Raw genomic sequence first — 17,170 nt, forward strand, 5'->3', positions numbered from 1 at the left:
GAAATTTTTTTTTTCGATGATCCCAAAGTTCCGAAGCTGCTCAATCTGATTTGTATCATTGGAGTAATAATGCTCATTCTAAATTCTGACATTGGTTAAACCGAAACCTGAAGTTTAATCTCACTCTTTTTTCTTTTTTTTTCAACTTGATTGCTTAAATATATAGTATTTCAGGTTGAGTTCTCTTGTTTTACTTTTAACCACAGAGAAGAAGTATTGTCATACTTTTGTCTGTTGTTTTGCCTGTGTATTGATCGTCTGCGCTCCCGCTGGTAAAGTGTTGGTTGAACCCAAGTAAAATGAATACGTAAATACAGAAAAAATAAATTAGATTTGCTACTATTTTGTCCTATCGAAATTATACTTTCTCCACAAATTATATATTTTTTCACTAGAAATCAATTTTTACATATTTCTTTGTCAATTAGTCTGCTTAATTATTTTATACAAATATAAAGGCCTTCTATGGAATTGAAAAATAGGCTACATGAATTAAAAAGAATAGGCTAAAGAATTTTTTCCTCTAAGAATAGATAGAAATTGAGAGAGACCTTTTTGTGCATCTGTGTATTTAACGAACCGCTAAAAAAGTGAGTAGGCCTAGATCCACTTTAAGCATAGATTGGGCTATGATACAAGGGTGACAAACCATCATTGGTCATGAGCAGTAGGGTCCAATAAATTAAAAAATTACAATTCTAGTATTTGGGCTATTGAAAAAGAAACATGTTTAGAAAACAACTCTTACTTCACAATATGCAGAATAATTGTTGCTTTATTAGCCTAATGCATTTTGCCTGGAACTCCACTATTGCCTACTTTAGGCTAGGCCTATTTGTAACTCCGCCATTGTGCAAATAATGGTAAATTTGGGGCCGTTTTGGTATAATTCTACTTTAGTTAGGCTACTTTTACCTATCTTGGAAAGGGGTGAGGTTAGGAAAATGAAACTTCCAGGGATGAGTCTACAGGCTAAAATATGTTCTAGGAAGGTATTTTGAAGTACTTATTTCCTCTCCTTCTCACTCTAGAGGATCCTGAAATTTGCCTAGGGTAAAAGACCTCTCTTTGGGAAAGATCCCTTTTCTTTGGCATTCTGGAAAAATAGGCCTAGCACTGGGTTTTTGGACCACCCCTTTTTACTACAACATGAAGCAATGTGAGGGCAGTAACAAGAACCCTGCCTTCTTGGTCAAATTTTCACCAATGATTTGTCATCATAAATTGAAAATATGGTCTAAAATTCCACTTTAGTTACTTTTACCTATCTTGGAAAGGGATAAGGTTAGGAAAATGAAACTTTCAGGGATGGGTTCACAGGCTAAAATATGTCCTGGGAAGGTATTTTGAAGTACTTATCTCTACTCAGAAGGTATTTTGAAGTACCCTCTACAGGGAGAATAAGCAGAGGTAGGTACTTCAAAATACCTTCCCAGGACATAGCCTACTTTAGACTGTAGACCCATCCCTGAAAGTTTCATTTTCCTAACCTAACCCCTTTCCAAGATAGTCAAAAGTTGCTTGAGTAGAATTTTACCCCTTTTTCTCTGGCTTTATTTCTGAAAATGAAATTCCTGTTGTTTGAGTAGCCTAGAATTTCAAGCCATATCAATGTTTTTTTTCATGATTTAGGAAATGTATTTGCACATCTTTAAAACATTATAAATTAGATGAAGCAAAGTTGTGAAGCTGGAAAATGTTTTGTTTAAGCAGAAGATCTATTTTGCAACTTCATTTAAGCAGAAGATATATTTTGCAACTTCATTTAAGCAGAAGATCTATTTTGCAACATTCCACTTTTATAACACACAAATTGCTGCAATTTTGAATTTCATGCTGGTACAAAGAACACAGACCCTTATGGATAAATTTGGCATATATGACTAATCCATATTATTGGTCTGATGCTTTAACATAATGTTCCTTTGATGCTCATCTTTTGTCTTCTTTTTTGGCATATATCTTGAATCTAAAAAACCTTTTTCTTGCAAATAAAGGCTCAAATGAACTATATTTTCAAGTTTTCCTTTGCATCTTTGTGGCTTAATTTTGAAGTATATGACTAATATCTATTATTAGTCAGATATTTCAACACAAAGCTCCTTTGATGCTCTTTGTTTCACCTTAATCCATTTGAGAGCTTTAAGGTCCTCTGGACCTTTAGTGCTCTTGAGTCAACAACTCCCAATTGAACCTCCACTGCTTCTTCTCCCACTCCTTGTCAAGAAGTTCCTCTTATGCTCTTCCTTGGTCTTCATTGTTATTGTATATGAAAAACATAGAAAAAATAAAGCATTTTTCATGTAAATAAGGACTCAAATGAACTGTAATATCAAATATACTCACCTCAAATCGATCCTTTTCATCTTTGTGCATACATTTTGAAGTATATGACTAAAATGTATAATTAGTCAGATACTTAAACACAATGTTTCTTTGATGGTCATCCTTTGCCTTGATTGTTGATGTAAGGAAAGGCTTAAATGAAATGTATTATTAAATATACAAGGTTTGTCCAGAAAGTAATAGGACTGAGTGGATTTAAAACATTTATTGATCCAATTGTTGCAATTCTGTAAAAACTTTCAAAATAGGCTCCTTTTGCATTAATGTATTGCTGCCATCCTGATTTTTCACTCCTTGTCAAGAAGTTCCTCTTATGTTCTTCCTTGGTCTTCATTGTTATTGTATATGAAAAACATAGAAAACATAAAGCATTTTTCATGTAAATAAGGACTCAAATGAACTGTAATATCAAATATACTCACCTCAAATTGATCCTTTTCATCTTTGTGCATACATTTTGACGTATATGACTAAAATGTATAATTAGTCAGATACTTAAACACAAGGTTTCTTTGATGGTCATCCTTTGTCTTGATTGTTGATGTAAGGTAAGGCTTAAATGAAATGTATTATTAAATATACAAGGTTTGTCCAGAAAGTAATAGGACTGAGTGGATTTAAAACATTTATTGATCCAATTGTTGCAATTCTGTAAAAACTTTCAAAATAGGCTCCTTTTGCATTAATGTATTGCTGCCATCCTGATTTTTTAAGCATTGATGGCATAATGGTATGGATTCTCCAGAATTGCCCTGAGAGCTGTGGTGCATGCTGCTTGGATCTCCTCTGTTGCCTAAAAATACTTACCTTTCAATAGCCTTTTCAGGCTAGGAAGCAAAAAAATAATCTGGGGCCACATCTGGTGTATAGGGCGGCTGCAGAAGTGTTGGGATGCCAGCCTTGGTCAGACATCTGTTCCTGAGAAAGGTGGTGTGAGCTGAGGTATTGTTGTGGTGCAACATCTAGTTGGCTGCAATGTCTTGTCCGACCCAACTGACCCTTTGTTTGAGTCTCTTGAGCACTTCCACATAAAACTTGGTGTTGGCAATTTGCCCAGTAGGAACAAATTCATGGTGAACAATGCCTTTGACGCCAAAAAAGACAATGAGGATTGTTTTCACCTTGGAATTGCTCATTCTTGCCTTTTTGGGCGAGGAGACGCCAGCATGTGCTACTCGGAAGATTGCCTCTTTGCCTTTGGATCACACTCAAAGATCCAGCAGTTGTCACCTGTGATTACGTTATTCAAAAATTGGGGTCTCTTTCACACTAGTTCAAATTTCCTTGGCATGCTTCCACTTGCCGCACTTTCTGGCTGTCAGTGAGCACTTTTGGGACAATCTTTGTGCATGTTCAAATGTACTGTCACAATGTCATGAATGATGGATTTTGGTAAGTTCAACATTTGGGCATTTAAACAAATACTTAGTCAACAGTCTGGGTTCAAAACTTTGTGCACACATCACATTGTTGGTTTTTGTCAAAGTCTAAGGTCTTCCAGCACTTTTTGCTTTGGCAACCTCATCCTGTCCCTCTAAAAAGGCCTGGTGCCACCAAAACACTCCACTTCTTGCTAAAGCAACATCTGGGTAAGCCTGCTTGATTGTATCAAACGTCTCTGTCACAGATTTACTGAGTTTTACGCATAATTTAATTGCATACCTCTGCTCTAACAAATGCTGCATTTTTGGCTTGCACAACTCACAGGAAACACATCATGCAATGATGCCTGTCCTGACTCTACAGGTGCTCAGAGACAACTGCACAGCAGCTCCATTGTTAGCTAGGAAAGCTTTCTACCAAATCCAGTTGGAGCGTGCACGCTCCAAAATGCAGTTGTGGTGAAAGAAAATTAGTTCTACTACTTTCTAGACAAACGCTGTACTTACCTCAGACTGAACATTTTCATCTTTGTGGATAAGTTTTAAAGTATATGACTAATATGTATTGCTAGTCTGATATTCCAATACAAAGTTCCTTTTATGTTCATCCTTTGTCTTCAATAATGGTACACATGACGAAACTAGAAAAAAAGTTTTCTTGTTAGTAAAGGCTGAAATGTATTATCAAATATACTTACCTTTAGTTGATCCTCCTCATCTTTTTGGGTAAATTTTGAAGTATATGACTAATATATACTACTAGTCAGATACTTCAAACCAAAGTATCTTGTATGGTCATCCTTTGTCTTGATTGTTGGCATCAGGAAAGGCTTAAATGAACTCCATGATTAAATATACTTACCTTAATTTGATCCTTTTCATCTTTGTGTATAAATTTTAAAGAATACAACTAATATATACTATTAGTCAGATACTTCAATACAAAGTTCCTTTGATGTTCTTCCTTTGTCTTCATTGTTGGTACATATGACAAACCTAAAAAAAAAAAATTTTCTTGTAAATAAATTTTATTCTTCCTTTGTCTTTATTGTTGGTATATATGGCAAACATAGAAAAAAATAAAATTTTTTTCTTGTAAGTAAACATTTAATGAACTTTTTATCAAATTTTTTTACCTTAAATTGATCCTTTTACCTTTTTGGATAAATTTTGAAGTATGACTAATGTATGTTATTGGTCAGATAATTCCCCACTAAGTTTCTTTGACAATCATTCTTTGTTTTCTGTGTTGGCCTATATCTTGAGCCTATAAAAAAGTCTTCTAAACAGAGGCTCAAATGAAGTGTATTGTCAAATATACCTACCTTAAATTGATCCTTTTCATCTTTTGTGGATAAATTTTGAAGTAAATGACTAATATCTATTATTGGTCAGATACTTCAACACAAAATTCCCTTGACAATCATCCTTTGTTTTCTTTGTTGGCATATACGTCGTTTTTCTTGTAAGTAGAGGCTCAAATGAAATTTATTATCAGATATATTCTCCCGAAATTGATCCTTTTTATCTTTTTGGATAAATTCGGAGTATATGACTTATGTATACTCAGTCAGATCCTTCAAACAAGGTTCCTTTTTTGCTCATCCGTTGTCTTTGTTGTTGTTATATATGGTGAACCTATAATTTTTTTTCTTGTAAGTAAAGGCTTAAACAAAGTGTATTATCGGTTATACTTACCTCGAATTGATCCTTTTCGTCTCTGTGGCTCAATTTTGAAGTTTATGACTAAAATGTGTAACTCAGATACTTCAACACAAAATTCCTTTGATGCTCATCCTTTATCATCATTGTTATCAATAAAAAAGAGCTCAAAATGTTTACACAGGGTAGTCAAGATGGTGATTGGATGGAAGGAGGAACATTGAAACGCAGATTTTCCATTTTTGTGAGTTGGAGTCACATCACTGATGAAGAACAAGGAAAAAACAATACCTGTATTAAATATCATTTTTGCACAAGAAGGCAAAGATTATGCACCAGAACATAACTTCTGTTAATGATGTATAGATATACTTACCTCAAATTGATCCTTTTCATCTTTGTGACTCAATTCTGAAGTATATGACTAATATGTGTTATGAGTGAGATGCCTTTATACAAAAAGTTCTTTTGGTGCTGATCCTTAGTCTTCATTATTGGTGTAGATGTTGAATTTTGAAAAAAGAATGCTTTACTTGACAATAAAAGCTGAAATGAACTGTATTATCAAATATAATTATCTCAAATTGATCCTTTTAATCCTTTTGGATACATTTTGAAATATATGACTAATATATATTATTACTCAGATACTTCAATACAAAGTTTCTTTGTTGTTTATCATTTGCCCTCATTGTTGTTATAAATGGCAAACCTTGAAAAAAATAAAACATTTATTTATAATTAAAGGCTCAAATAAACTTTATTATTAAATATACTACTACTACTACTACTAACAACTCACCACAGCACCAAGCCGCCTGAGGCCAACACAGCTGCGCACGATCCTCCTCCACCCCAATCTATTCAAAGCCTCCCTTTTTACACCCGCCTATGAAGTTCCCACCTCCTCTAAATCCCTCTTTATGACGTCCTCCCACCCCAGACGGGGACGACCTGCTTTCCGTTTAGCCCTAGATGGTTGGCCGAAAAGAACAATCTTCAGCAATCTGTCATCCTTCATTTGTACAACGTTTCCTAACCACCTCAACCTTTCTTTCATTAAAGCCCTAGAGAGCGGTATTGAACCACATTTTTTGTATAGCCTATTGTTTGAAATACGGTCAGTCAGCTGGGTACCCAGAACAATCCTTAAGCAAAAACATTTTTCGTTTTGTAAAGGCTTAAATAAACTGTATCATCAAATATACATACCTCAAATTGATCCTTTTCATCTTTGTGGATAAATTTTGAAGTATATAACAAACATGTATTACTAGTGAGATACTTTAACACAAAGTTCCTTTGATGTTTATCCTTTCTCCTCATTTTTGGTACATATGACGTACCTCGAATTTTTTTTGTTAACTGCTCATTTTTTGTCTTCATTGATGGAATATATGGCGAATCTAAAAAAACGCTTTTTTTGTAAGTATTGGCTCAAATGAAGTGTATTATAAAATATTTTTACCTCAAATTGACCCTTTTCATCTTTGTGGATAAATTTTGAAGTATATGACTAATATGCACTCTTAGTCAGATACTTTAGCGCAAAGTTTCCTTGATGGTCATCCTTTGTCATGATTGTTGGTATATTTGGCAAACATAGAAAAAAATTAAATGTTTTTCTTGTAAGTAAAGGCTCAAATTCTTCCATCATATCATATTATACCCAAAACTCATCCGTATTCTTATATTCACCATTCAGGCAGTAAGAGCAATATTGATCACATTATCTGCTCACCTAGTATTATTACATCAATAGTGTTTGTACATGCTGAAGAACAAGACTTAGACCATCTCCCTATCTCACTTACTCTTACGCTGAATTTAAACCCTGCAAGTTTTTGTAAAGTACCCCAGTCTTCAAAAGTGTTTGAAAAAAGTAATTGGAAGAAAGCTGATGTTCCTCTTTATGTGTTTACGCTAACAAGGCTGCTGACTGCTATACGAGTTCCCTATTATCTGCTTCAGAGCTCTATACACGGGACTTGCAAAAAAGGACCTGGATTGCTAATATAATCAAATAATTAAAAGATGCCGAGGCAGTTGCAGTGCCGCTGCAACGTGTTAGACGTGGTTACACAAAAGCCTATTTTGTCTTTAGATCCTAATTTAAAAACTTTTAAAAATAAAGCTAATTTTTGGTTAAAAGTCATGAATGAATTTGCTAGGCTATCTTGTAGTATTGTATCTGACCTTAAGCATATGACTCGCAGTGACTATAAAAAATATCTTAAGTCAGTGCGTTATTGTGGTATGGATTTTCCAGTGTCAAAGAGAGAATGGCGAAAAGTTATTAATTCTGAGTCGATTAGAAGTGATGTTCCAAATAGTGATTGTCTTCCTGGATCTGCTTGGCATGACCATTACTTGTCTATTTTTTCTAATGTTAATTACCGTGTGCATTCTTTGTATTCTCATTCTCTTTCTGCTATTTTTAGTACCCCTCTATCTCAGCGTCTCTGTGTTCCTATTTCTCTTTCATCCGTAATTGAAGCAATTAAGAAACTTAAATCAGATAATGTTGATAATGATGGTATATCTAGATTTCACCTTTTATTAGATTGCTCCCCCTTATTAACCATATACACCTACTTCTCCAGATGTGTATTTGTACTTCTAGTGTACCGGAGAGTTTTTTGTGTGGTACTGTCTCTTCAATTTTAAAGAAGGGGAATTCTCCTTTTATTTGCTCTTCTTACCGACCTATTACTGTCTCTTGCACTTTTAGTAAAGTTCTTGAGCATGTTTTAATACCTTCTGTGACTAATAATATGCTTGAGAGAGATAACCAGTTTGGATTTAAGCCCGGAGTAGGTTGTCAACACGCACATCGTGTATTATCTTCTTTGCTCCTTGAAAATTCTTCTAAGGGAAGGAGTATATATCTTTGTATTTTAGATCTATCAAATGCTTTTGATAGTGTATGTCATAGTCAGCTTTTTTTTGCTCTTCGTGGTTGCGGTGTCAATCTATTGGTTATTTTGCTTTTTAGGTACTGGTACTCTAATTCTTTTCTTTGGCTGAAATCTGTGCCTGCATCTAATATTAAATTGAAAAGAGGTTTAAGGCAAGGTGGAGTTTTATCTCCGACCCTTTTTAATTTGTGTATTTCAGGAGTTCTGGCAAATATTTCGGCTACCTATCTCTCCGGTTTTTCTGATGTTTCCTACCTGGCTTACGCTGATGATCTGCTTCTTATAAGCTGTACTAAAACTGGATTATCTAACATGGTTTCTCGTGTTGCCACTTCTTTTTCAGACATAGGCCTTTCTCTTAATGTAGATAAATGTAAATTTCTTTCTTTTAATAATATTTTTAGTTATTCCCTTTGCTGTAGTGGCTTTACTATCCCTCTCGTAGATTCTCTTTGATGGCTCGGTATTTCTATTACTAATAGTCTTCCAAGCTTGCGCCAGCGCACAGTCTCAGATATTAATAAGAAAATTAAATTAGGATATGCTAAGATTGTTGCCAATAGAGGTAAATATAATAAACTCACGTTAGCCAAGCTCTACTCAACTTTTTGTGACCATTCAATTCTTTTTGCTTCTGGAATTTTTCTCCTTCTGAAGAAAACTGAGTTGAAAAGAATCCGGATTACGGTAATTATTTTAGATTTTGTAAATTTTTGTTGTTTCTTCCACCTTGGACCAAAAACTGGGTAGTTATAAATACATTTTTTGGTCCTAATATTACTGGAAAATTGGAATAACTACACAGAAAACTTTCAAATACTGCTTGTATCCGTTTTTCTTCTCACCATCACCTTATCAGGTTTTTTTCAGTTGTAAGTTATTTTTCTTTTATTTGTTTAGTTGTTTTTCTCTGTTTGGTCATTCTACAATTTAGATCTGTAAAGAGTGAGTAAAAATCCAATAATGATAATATTAATGCCTGCTTATTATATTATGCAATTTTTCAGTTTTTTTTTTTTTTTTTTTTTTTTTGTGTTTTTTTTTTTCCCTTTTCCCCCTCCTTCCACGTTATTTTATTTTTTTTTTTTGCTCTCGTTTTTTTTAAATTATTATGTGTTACACTGTAATTTGGTAATTTTTGATTTATATATTGTCTTGTGTCGCATTTTTTGTGTTTTTCCTTGTGATACTCCACGTATTGTACCTCTGTATAGTGTGGGTTAAAAATATATAATAATAATAATAATAAATGCACTGTAATATCAAATAGACTTACCTCAAATTGATCCTTTTCAGCTTTTGGATAAATTTTGAAGTATATGAGTAATATGTACTTTTAGTCAGATATTTCAACACAAAATTTCTTTGATGGTCATCTGTTGTCTTGATTGTTGGTATAAGGAAGGGCTTAAATGAACTGTATTATTAAATATACTTTCCTCAAATTGATCCTTTTCATCTTTGTGGATAAATTTTGAAGTATATGACTAATATGTTTTATCAGTCAGATATTTCAATACAAAGTTCCTATTATGTTCATCCTTTCTTCAATGATTGTATGCATGGTGAACCTAGAAAGAAAGCTTTTTTCTTGTTAGTGAAGGCTTAAATGAACTGTATAATCAAATATACTTAACTTAAATTGATCCTTTTCATCTTTTGGGGTAAATTTTGAAGTATATGACTAATATATTTTATCAGTCAGATATTTCAATACAAAGTTCCTATTATTTTCATCCTTTTTCTTCAATGATTGCGTGCATGGTGAACCTAGAAAGAAAACTTTTTTTTTGTTAGTGAAGGCTTAAATGTACTGTATAATCAAATATGCTTAACTTAAATTGATCCTTGTTATCTTTTGGGGTACATTTTGAAGTATGTGACTAATATATACTATTAGTCAGATAGGTACTTCAACAGAAAGTTTCACTGATGGTGATCTTTTGTCTTGATTGTTGGCATAAGGAAAAGCTTATATAAGTATATAAGAGTATATAAGAATATAAGTATATAAGAATATGTATATTAGTATAAAAGCATATAATATGTATATATGAGGCTGTCCTCTCCTCAACACCTCGCTCTTTACGCTAAAGTTTTACATTGTTTTAAAAAATAAAGCTGTGAGACAGAGTCAAACTTTAGCGTAAAGAGTGAGGCGTTGAGGAGGGAACAGCCTCTTTCATATGCAGAATAATTTCTGTTCGTTTTAAGTTTTAATGTCACTCCTTACTTTCAGTTAAAAAACTTGTTTTTTTTAGTTGATTTCTGAACGTTTTTGTTTTATGATTGTTTCAGTAAAAACCACACTGTTCAAAATATATATTTTTTTCAATAAATTTTGAATGGCTCTCAAGCCTTTTAGAGTGTTTGGGAGGGAGGGGGAGTAGCACTGCTTTTATTTGTAAACTTTGACAGTCTTGTGATATTTTTTTTTTTTTATTGTTCAAGTTCAATGGGTTTGTTAATGCTATGACAAATAAGAAAAAACTACTTGAAATACAAATTGTTTTCCATAAGGTTGGACCTGTGCATCTATCAGTGTAATTACAAAAGTGAATGTAGCCCTAATTTAGATGATTTTAAAAAAACTACGTTTTCTATAGAGTTAAAGAGGCTGAGTCACAAGTTCGAACCTTAAAACGTACAGGGATTAGGAGGTACAGTTGGGGGGATGCCGCCCCCCAAACCCCTCGCTTTTGCAGCCTCTTTTGTTAAGGTTTTTTAAGTCCTGTAGCCTGCAATCAGTTGGTCGTACCAACACGAATGAAACTGTTTCAATTGCATTTTTTTTTAAATCTTCAGAGAATTTGGCAATGACAACTCAGTCTGTTACAGTTATAACTACGAACTTTTCTCTGTGCCAAGTATAGTTATGTATTCAGTGTGATTACGTATGATGGAAAAATAAATGAACCTGAAACTACCTGAACCTAAACTGCCTGTTTATGCTGAGCCCTTCTTCTGTTCCCTGTTTTTTTCTGTTCAAAATTGTTAAGTTTATCACATTATAGCTTGTCTTCGGTTAGGGAAAAATCTCCTGTAAAAAATCCAGCAAACAGGCTCAGTACTGTTTCTCATCAAAGAGATGCAATAGGATGTTCTAACGGTGAAAAACTCAAGCAGACTTCGTTTGTGTTGCAAAGCATTTCTTTGCAAGGGAAAAAGTGGGGGTTGAGGGGGGTGCCACACCCCAAAAATCAAAATCTTAACAAAAGAGGCTGCAAAAGCGGGGGTTTTGGGGGGCGGCACCCCCCCAACTGTACGTCCTAATCCCTGTACATTTTAAGGTTTGAACTTGTGACTCAGCCTCTTTAACTCTTTAGAAAACGTAGTTTTTTTCAAATAATTTCTGCACGTTTTGTACAGTTTATTACTTATTATTGCTTGACTAACTGTTAGCTGATCGTGTCAGGAGTTAAAGTTTGGGGACTGCCGCCCCCAAACACGCCGCTTTTGAAGATTCTTGTGTTACGGCTTTTAATTCCTGAATACTCAAATCAAATGCACAGTAAGATTTTTTTTTTTAACTTTTCTTCAAGCATGTGGGTATATGGCATGTTGTCAAAGCAGTGGAGACTTACCTTTAAGCTGAAGGCAGACTGTGATATTCTTCTGGAGACGCCTGTTGAGCTGAAGGATTTAATAGATTGGATTAAAAAAAGTAACTGGGTTTCTTTTTTAAACTTTAAATTTAAGAGATATTACTTTAAATTCAATATATAAAAAATTTATTCTGACGGGGAATCGAACCCGGGTCTTCCGCATGACAGACAGGAACAGTGACCACTGTACTATCAGAGACTCGTATTAAATTATTTTTAGTCTGTGCGATCTATTTTCAACACAAACAAATACAAAGTAAGATTTTCGTTTTTCGACAAAAAAAACTTCTGGGAAAGAGCTGGAATTTTTGGAAGCTTGCAGTTGGTCTTGTCAGGTTAAGAGGACTATTTTAATCTAATTTAATAATGAAATACTATGCTTTTAGGAATTTCAAAAATTAACATGGGCTCTTATGGGAAAATGAGGTTTTTCGTAAATGTAAATCCGGGTGATAATTTTTTCGGTCTGAAAATATCAAAAGGCCCTAATAGGTCGAATTCCGGTTCGAATGAGTCCTCATTCACCCGGATCCGTTGCCAACTGTGGCCTGTAGGCGTGGCTGATAAAAAAACAAAACAACTTGATGAACATTAAGTGGGCATGTTTGGTTTTTTAGAAAACAGGGAAACAGTGATCGGATTGAGCTGAAATTTCGAGGATAAGCTTCCAGGCCCTAGGAAAGCTTATCTTCTAAATTTCAGCCCGATCGGACAACGTTAAAGGGGGGCTGTGGTGGGAGGGTCGAAACTTCCAGCCCACTTTCCCCTATGAAGATAAATTCAAAGGAGGAAGGTGAAATTTTGCATGTTTGTTAGTTTGAGCTTAGGCTACGAAATGCGATCACCGCCGTCTCTTTGCGACCGATAGGACTGGAAATCCCTTAACATTGTGGTGGGTCGCCTCTTTAAAGAGGCACAAATGTGCCTCCTCGATGGGTGGCGGTATCAGATAATATCAGGTCAAAAATTATAAAACTTAAGTTATTATAACTACGACGCCCCTAATTTTCCTGGGGAAGATCATATGAATGGATAATTTCAAATATTCTGGGCCCTTGTGTGCACTTGTGCATGATTTTATTTACGTGATTTAAATATGTTAGTCATAATGCGTTGTCATACTTTTTTTGCGATCAAAGAGCTCTAATGTAAAAATAACTCAGTGGTTGACGTAGTTTTTGTTGACCTGTATGGCCTTTGATTTTGTGTCCTAAATGACTATACAGAATCAGACCATGCTATGAACATTTATGCGATTTTTCAGGTAACTAATTTTATTAAGTTCAAAAGATGCGTACTGTCGACACGTGATGCTTTTTTCTTCCTTAAAAGTGTTTTGATCCAAAAAGACGTCCTTGATAAAGTGTTCAGTGCGGCCAAGATTTTGCTCAATTTCATGGTTAATAAAAAAAGAAAACTACCTAAACAGCAGAAAAAGCTGCCCATAAGAAGTAAAAAATGCGCATTATTTCCCAATTATATTGAGAGAGAGTGACTAGATCCCTTACCTCCTTCTCAAGCATACACGCCTGCCTGATCATGCATTTGTTGTGCTTGTTGGATCCAATAATTGTAGGACGAAATTACTATCTCTTTAGATACGGAGATTTTGAAGTAGAATACTATGCTTTTCTACTGATTTTGTTTTAAATCAAAACCGTTATTGCAATGTAAAAAAAATTACTAATATTTTAAGCTTAACAATGTACATGACCGAAAATTTCGACCACTAAAACTGAAAAATAATAAATAACTGAGAAAAAAAAGGGGAGAAGGAAGGACGACTGAAGACTGAATAAAGCACGAAATGATTTTCACTATTTGCCCTTGCCAGTGCTGAAAACTTGAGGGGGTACCTACTTTCTGCTACCTGGTGCCCATATTCAAACGCCACGTGCACCGCACAAATCTGCCGCGCTTGGCACAATTTCTGCTACATTTGATATACTTCCGCTACGCTTGGCAGGCGTCATCAGGTGTACATGATTTCTGAAAGTGGGTGTCCCCTGTCAAAACCTTAAACACCGTTTTATTACATGTTGACAATATTGCGCCATCCATGCAATAAGAGGACGAATGACTTTTCAATTCATATAACCTTTATCACTATTAATAATATATTAATAGTGATATTATTATATATACGTAATATATATATATATAATATTTATCACTATTTCTATCTTTGAATGTTGCACGTCTTCACCAATTCAAACTCTACAGGAATATTTTCAATTCTTTATACCGGAAGGCTAAATTCCTTTATTATTCCAAAAAATTCTTGGATTGTGGGAAAGATATTCGAAAAACTTGGCAAGTGATCAATTCCGTCCTCAAACACTCTTCTCCGGCTCCTTCTATCCCTCCAAGTCTTTTAGTTGGTGATGTGATTATTGAGGGTATTCCATCTGTTCAAGAAGCATTTACATCATATTTTGCCAATAATGGGAAAACCACTGCTTCTTCAGTCAGGTCTTCACAGTCACAACCAGATTACAAATCTTATCTTGGTCCGCCTTGTCTCAAATCAATGGTGTTAGATCTGGCTTCTGGTGTTGAAGTAGCCAGGATTGTAAATAGCTTGAAGGGTTCTTCGTCGTCTGGCCCTGACTTTATTCCAACTATGGTAGTTAAGTTCATTCTTCCTTCAATTATTTCTCAATTGACAAAGCTTATAAAATTCTGTTCCATTGCTTAGTTCAGTCCTACGTCTCTTACTGCCCTACAATATGGATGTCAACTTTCTCTTCTTTTTTGAAACCACTTTCTAAGTTATATGATAAGGCAAGAAGTCTTATACAGGAAACAAATTGTTCTATAAATAACCCAACTAGCCTATTACTTGATTTGCAGTCTCTCTACACTCTTTCGTGCGCGTCTTTCACTTTTCATCAAATTCATGGTGATGTTCCCACAGCCCTTCAAACTACTCCTTCTTTCGTCACTGATAGGTCTTCGCATCATCTTTGTAATTCAAGAAATATTAATATTCTATTTACTCCATCGGTGAGGTCTGACTTTAATACATTAACTGCTTGTCATATCGTTTGGAATAGCCTACCTGAGTCAGCTCAAGAATGTCACTCGTTTGGTACTTTCAAAAGAATCTTAAGAAATTTGTTAATGTCTTGATTTTTCTTGTTTAAATATATTTTTGTTAATTTTTATTATTTTATTTGGGGGGGGGGTGACACGAGCCTTGGTTGGAAACATTTGTTGTAAGGGGTTTTGAGTTTGTATAATATTTTTTTTTGTGGGTTGGTTTCAAATATATATTTGGAATTTGGTTTATTTTATTGGCGGATTATCCAACATCCTTTTTTTTTTTTTGGATGGGGGGGTCTCATAAAATCGCTTTTTGTTTGGGTTTTTTAATTATTTTTTTTTTTCTCTTCTTTGTTTTTTTTTGTGTGTGTGTTTGTGTTGAGTCTTTGAAAGGGTGAAATGCAGTGTGTTTCTCCCCTGTTTTTTTCCTGGCCATAGAGCCTTACGGGGGAGCCGAGATGCAATTGCTCTGGAGAACATTTAAACAAATCGAAACATAAGCAACATTAGATTTTTTCACGAGTAGATAAGTCAGATTTCTCTTGAAGGCTAAATTTGGCTTCACCTTTGTAACACTAACTTTTAAAGAATCTAATTTTAAATTAATTTGTTCAATACATATATAAAAGCTGGTAATTAGTAGTATAATCTTATTATTAGATGTTTTTAGAAATTATAAGCTGGTTTCAAAGTCTCGATTTGATTTCAAAGGTATTTTGAGAAAGCTTCTGCCAAAATGCGTGTTCCAAGGTAATACACACTGGACCGCTGATGACAGATTAAATGGGAGGAGGTGTTTGTATATAGTAGATAAAAATTACCGAGTTTGACTATACTGTATAAATTTATATACAGTGGGCTTTAGTCACCTACGCTCGCAGTGAAATTTCCTTCGGGTCAGACGAGGGGGGGGGGACTTCGAAATTAACACCACTAAAAATGGTGGAATGCAAGAAAAATACGGGAATAAGTGAGAAAATTATAAAATTGCGATACTTTTTGTGAGCACTTGCCCAATAGGCCCTTTCCTTCAATAGCCCTTTTCTCCCTGATAACATTCCTGATTGACGGCATTAGTTTTACCGATTTAGTTTGGCTATTTTTCCTTTGTTTCCAAAGATTGTTTAAATCATATTAGCTAAAGCTTTAATAATGTTTATGAGGATTCTAACCGAATGATGCACATTAGTCGGAGAAACCAATCAAGTGCCACTAAAACTTTCATGTCTCAGGGCTCAAACTTTTTCAGTGTTCTCAAGTCTTTATCTAGCTTTTTTTTTTTCAGTCCCATGAATCATGTTGAAGTTTATTAGGGCCAAAGGATCTCAACCCTCTGCTGAGAGGGTGAAAATTCAAAAGGATCTGTTCCAGTGTCAACAGGTATTTCTTTTTCTTTTACTTTAGTGTTTGAAACCCCTAGCTCACTAAATATATTAGGATTAAGACTTATAACTATTTTGGTTAATAAGAAACTGGTTAATAAATGATGACTATGCTTTTTTTGTAAAAGTTAATGTTATTTTTTAAATTCATATTTGGTGTCAGTTTACTAACACAATCGGAGCTATTTTGATTGTTGACAGCTTTGTTAATCATTATTGATTTTGAAAGGGGTTGCAGCCATTTTCTGCCATTTTGTGGTGCGAAGTATCAATTTTGGCTGAAACTGTTCCGTCAAATTTTCATGGTCTAAAATCCTTAATTGGTAGGTTGCATTCTATGGTTTGCACCATGGTCTAATTTCCATGGCGTAAATTCTAATTTCCATGGTCTAAAATGCTAATTTCCGTCGTCTAAATTACTTACTTGGTGGGTTGTATTCTATGGTTTGCACCATGGTCTAAAATACTAATTTCCATGGTCTAAAATACTAATTTCCATGGTCTAAAATACTTACTTGGTCGGTTATGTTCCCAAGTCTTTAAAATTTCATTAAAAATAGCACTTTAATATGGAGAGCACACTAATTTGTCTTTTTTTTCTTTGTTTACACCACACAGATCACAAAAATCACAAAAGAGATCGCATCGCAACAGAGAGCCATTTTCTGTCGTAAGACAGTCATTTAGACCATAGGGAGTTATCATACCAGTAACTGGAACTTCTGAAATACTCATTCTGTGGAAGCTACTAAAGTTGTATAAAAATTACTCTCCAATAAGAGCGGTATATCATGTCAAATATGCGAATTTTGGGGCTTTATTCCAGGATA

General features: G+C 34.4%; 1 protein-coding gene across 2 annotated transcripts in view; it reads left to right on the top strand.

Annotated features, from left to right (window-relative positions):
• The first annotated feature begins 477 nt into the window (after nucleotides 1-477).
• Nucleotides 478-17,170, top strand: part of LOC148951478 (lethal(2) giant larvae protein homolog 1-like) — a 333,083-nt gene continuing 316,390 nt past the window's right edge. For both annotated transcript variants that reach the window (XR_016141914.1, XM_089090903.1), the window contains exons 1-2: nucleotides 478-590; nucleotides 16,244-16,338. Coding sequence is in view for 1 of the 2 variants with exons in the window: in XM_089090903.1 (XP_088947029.1) it covers nucleotides 16,255-16,338 (84 nt within the window). In the remaining variant the exon portion in view is untranslated. The remainder of the gene's footprint in view (nucleotides 591-16,243; nucleotides 16,339-17,170) is intronic.

This window comes from Artemia sp. Qi Xiang Cuo, chromosome 6 (genome assembly GCF_049724085.1).
Source record: "Artemia sp. Qi Xiang Cuo chromosome 6, ASM4972408v1, whole genome shotgun sequence".
Classification (NCBI taxonomy): domain Eukaryota; kingdom Metazoa; phylum Arthropoda; class Branchiopoda; order Anostraca; family Artemiidae; genus Artemia; species Artemia sp. Qi Xiang Cuo.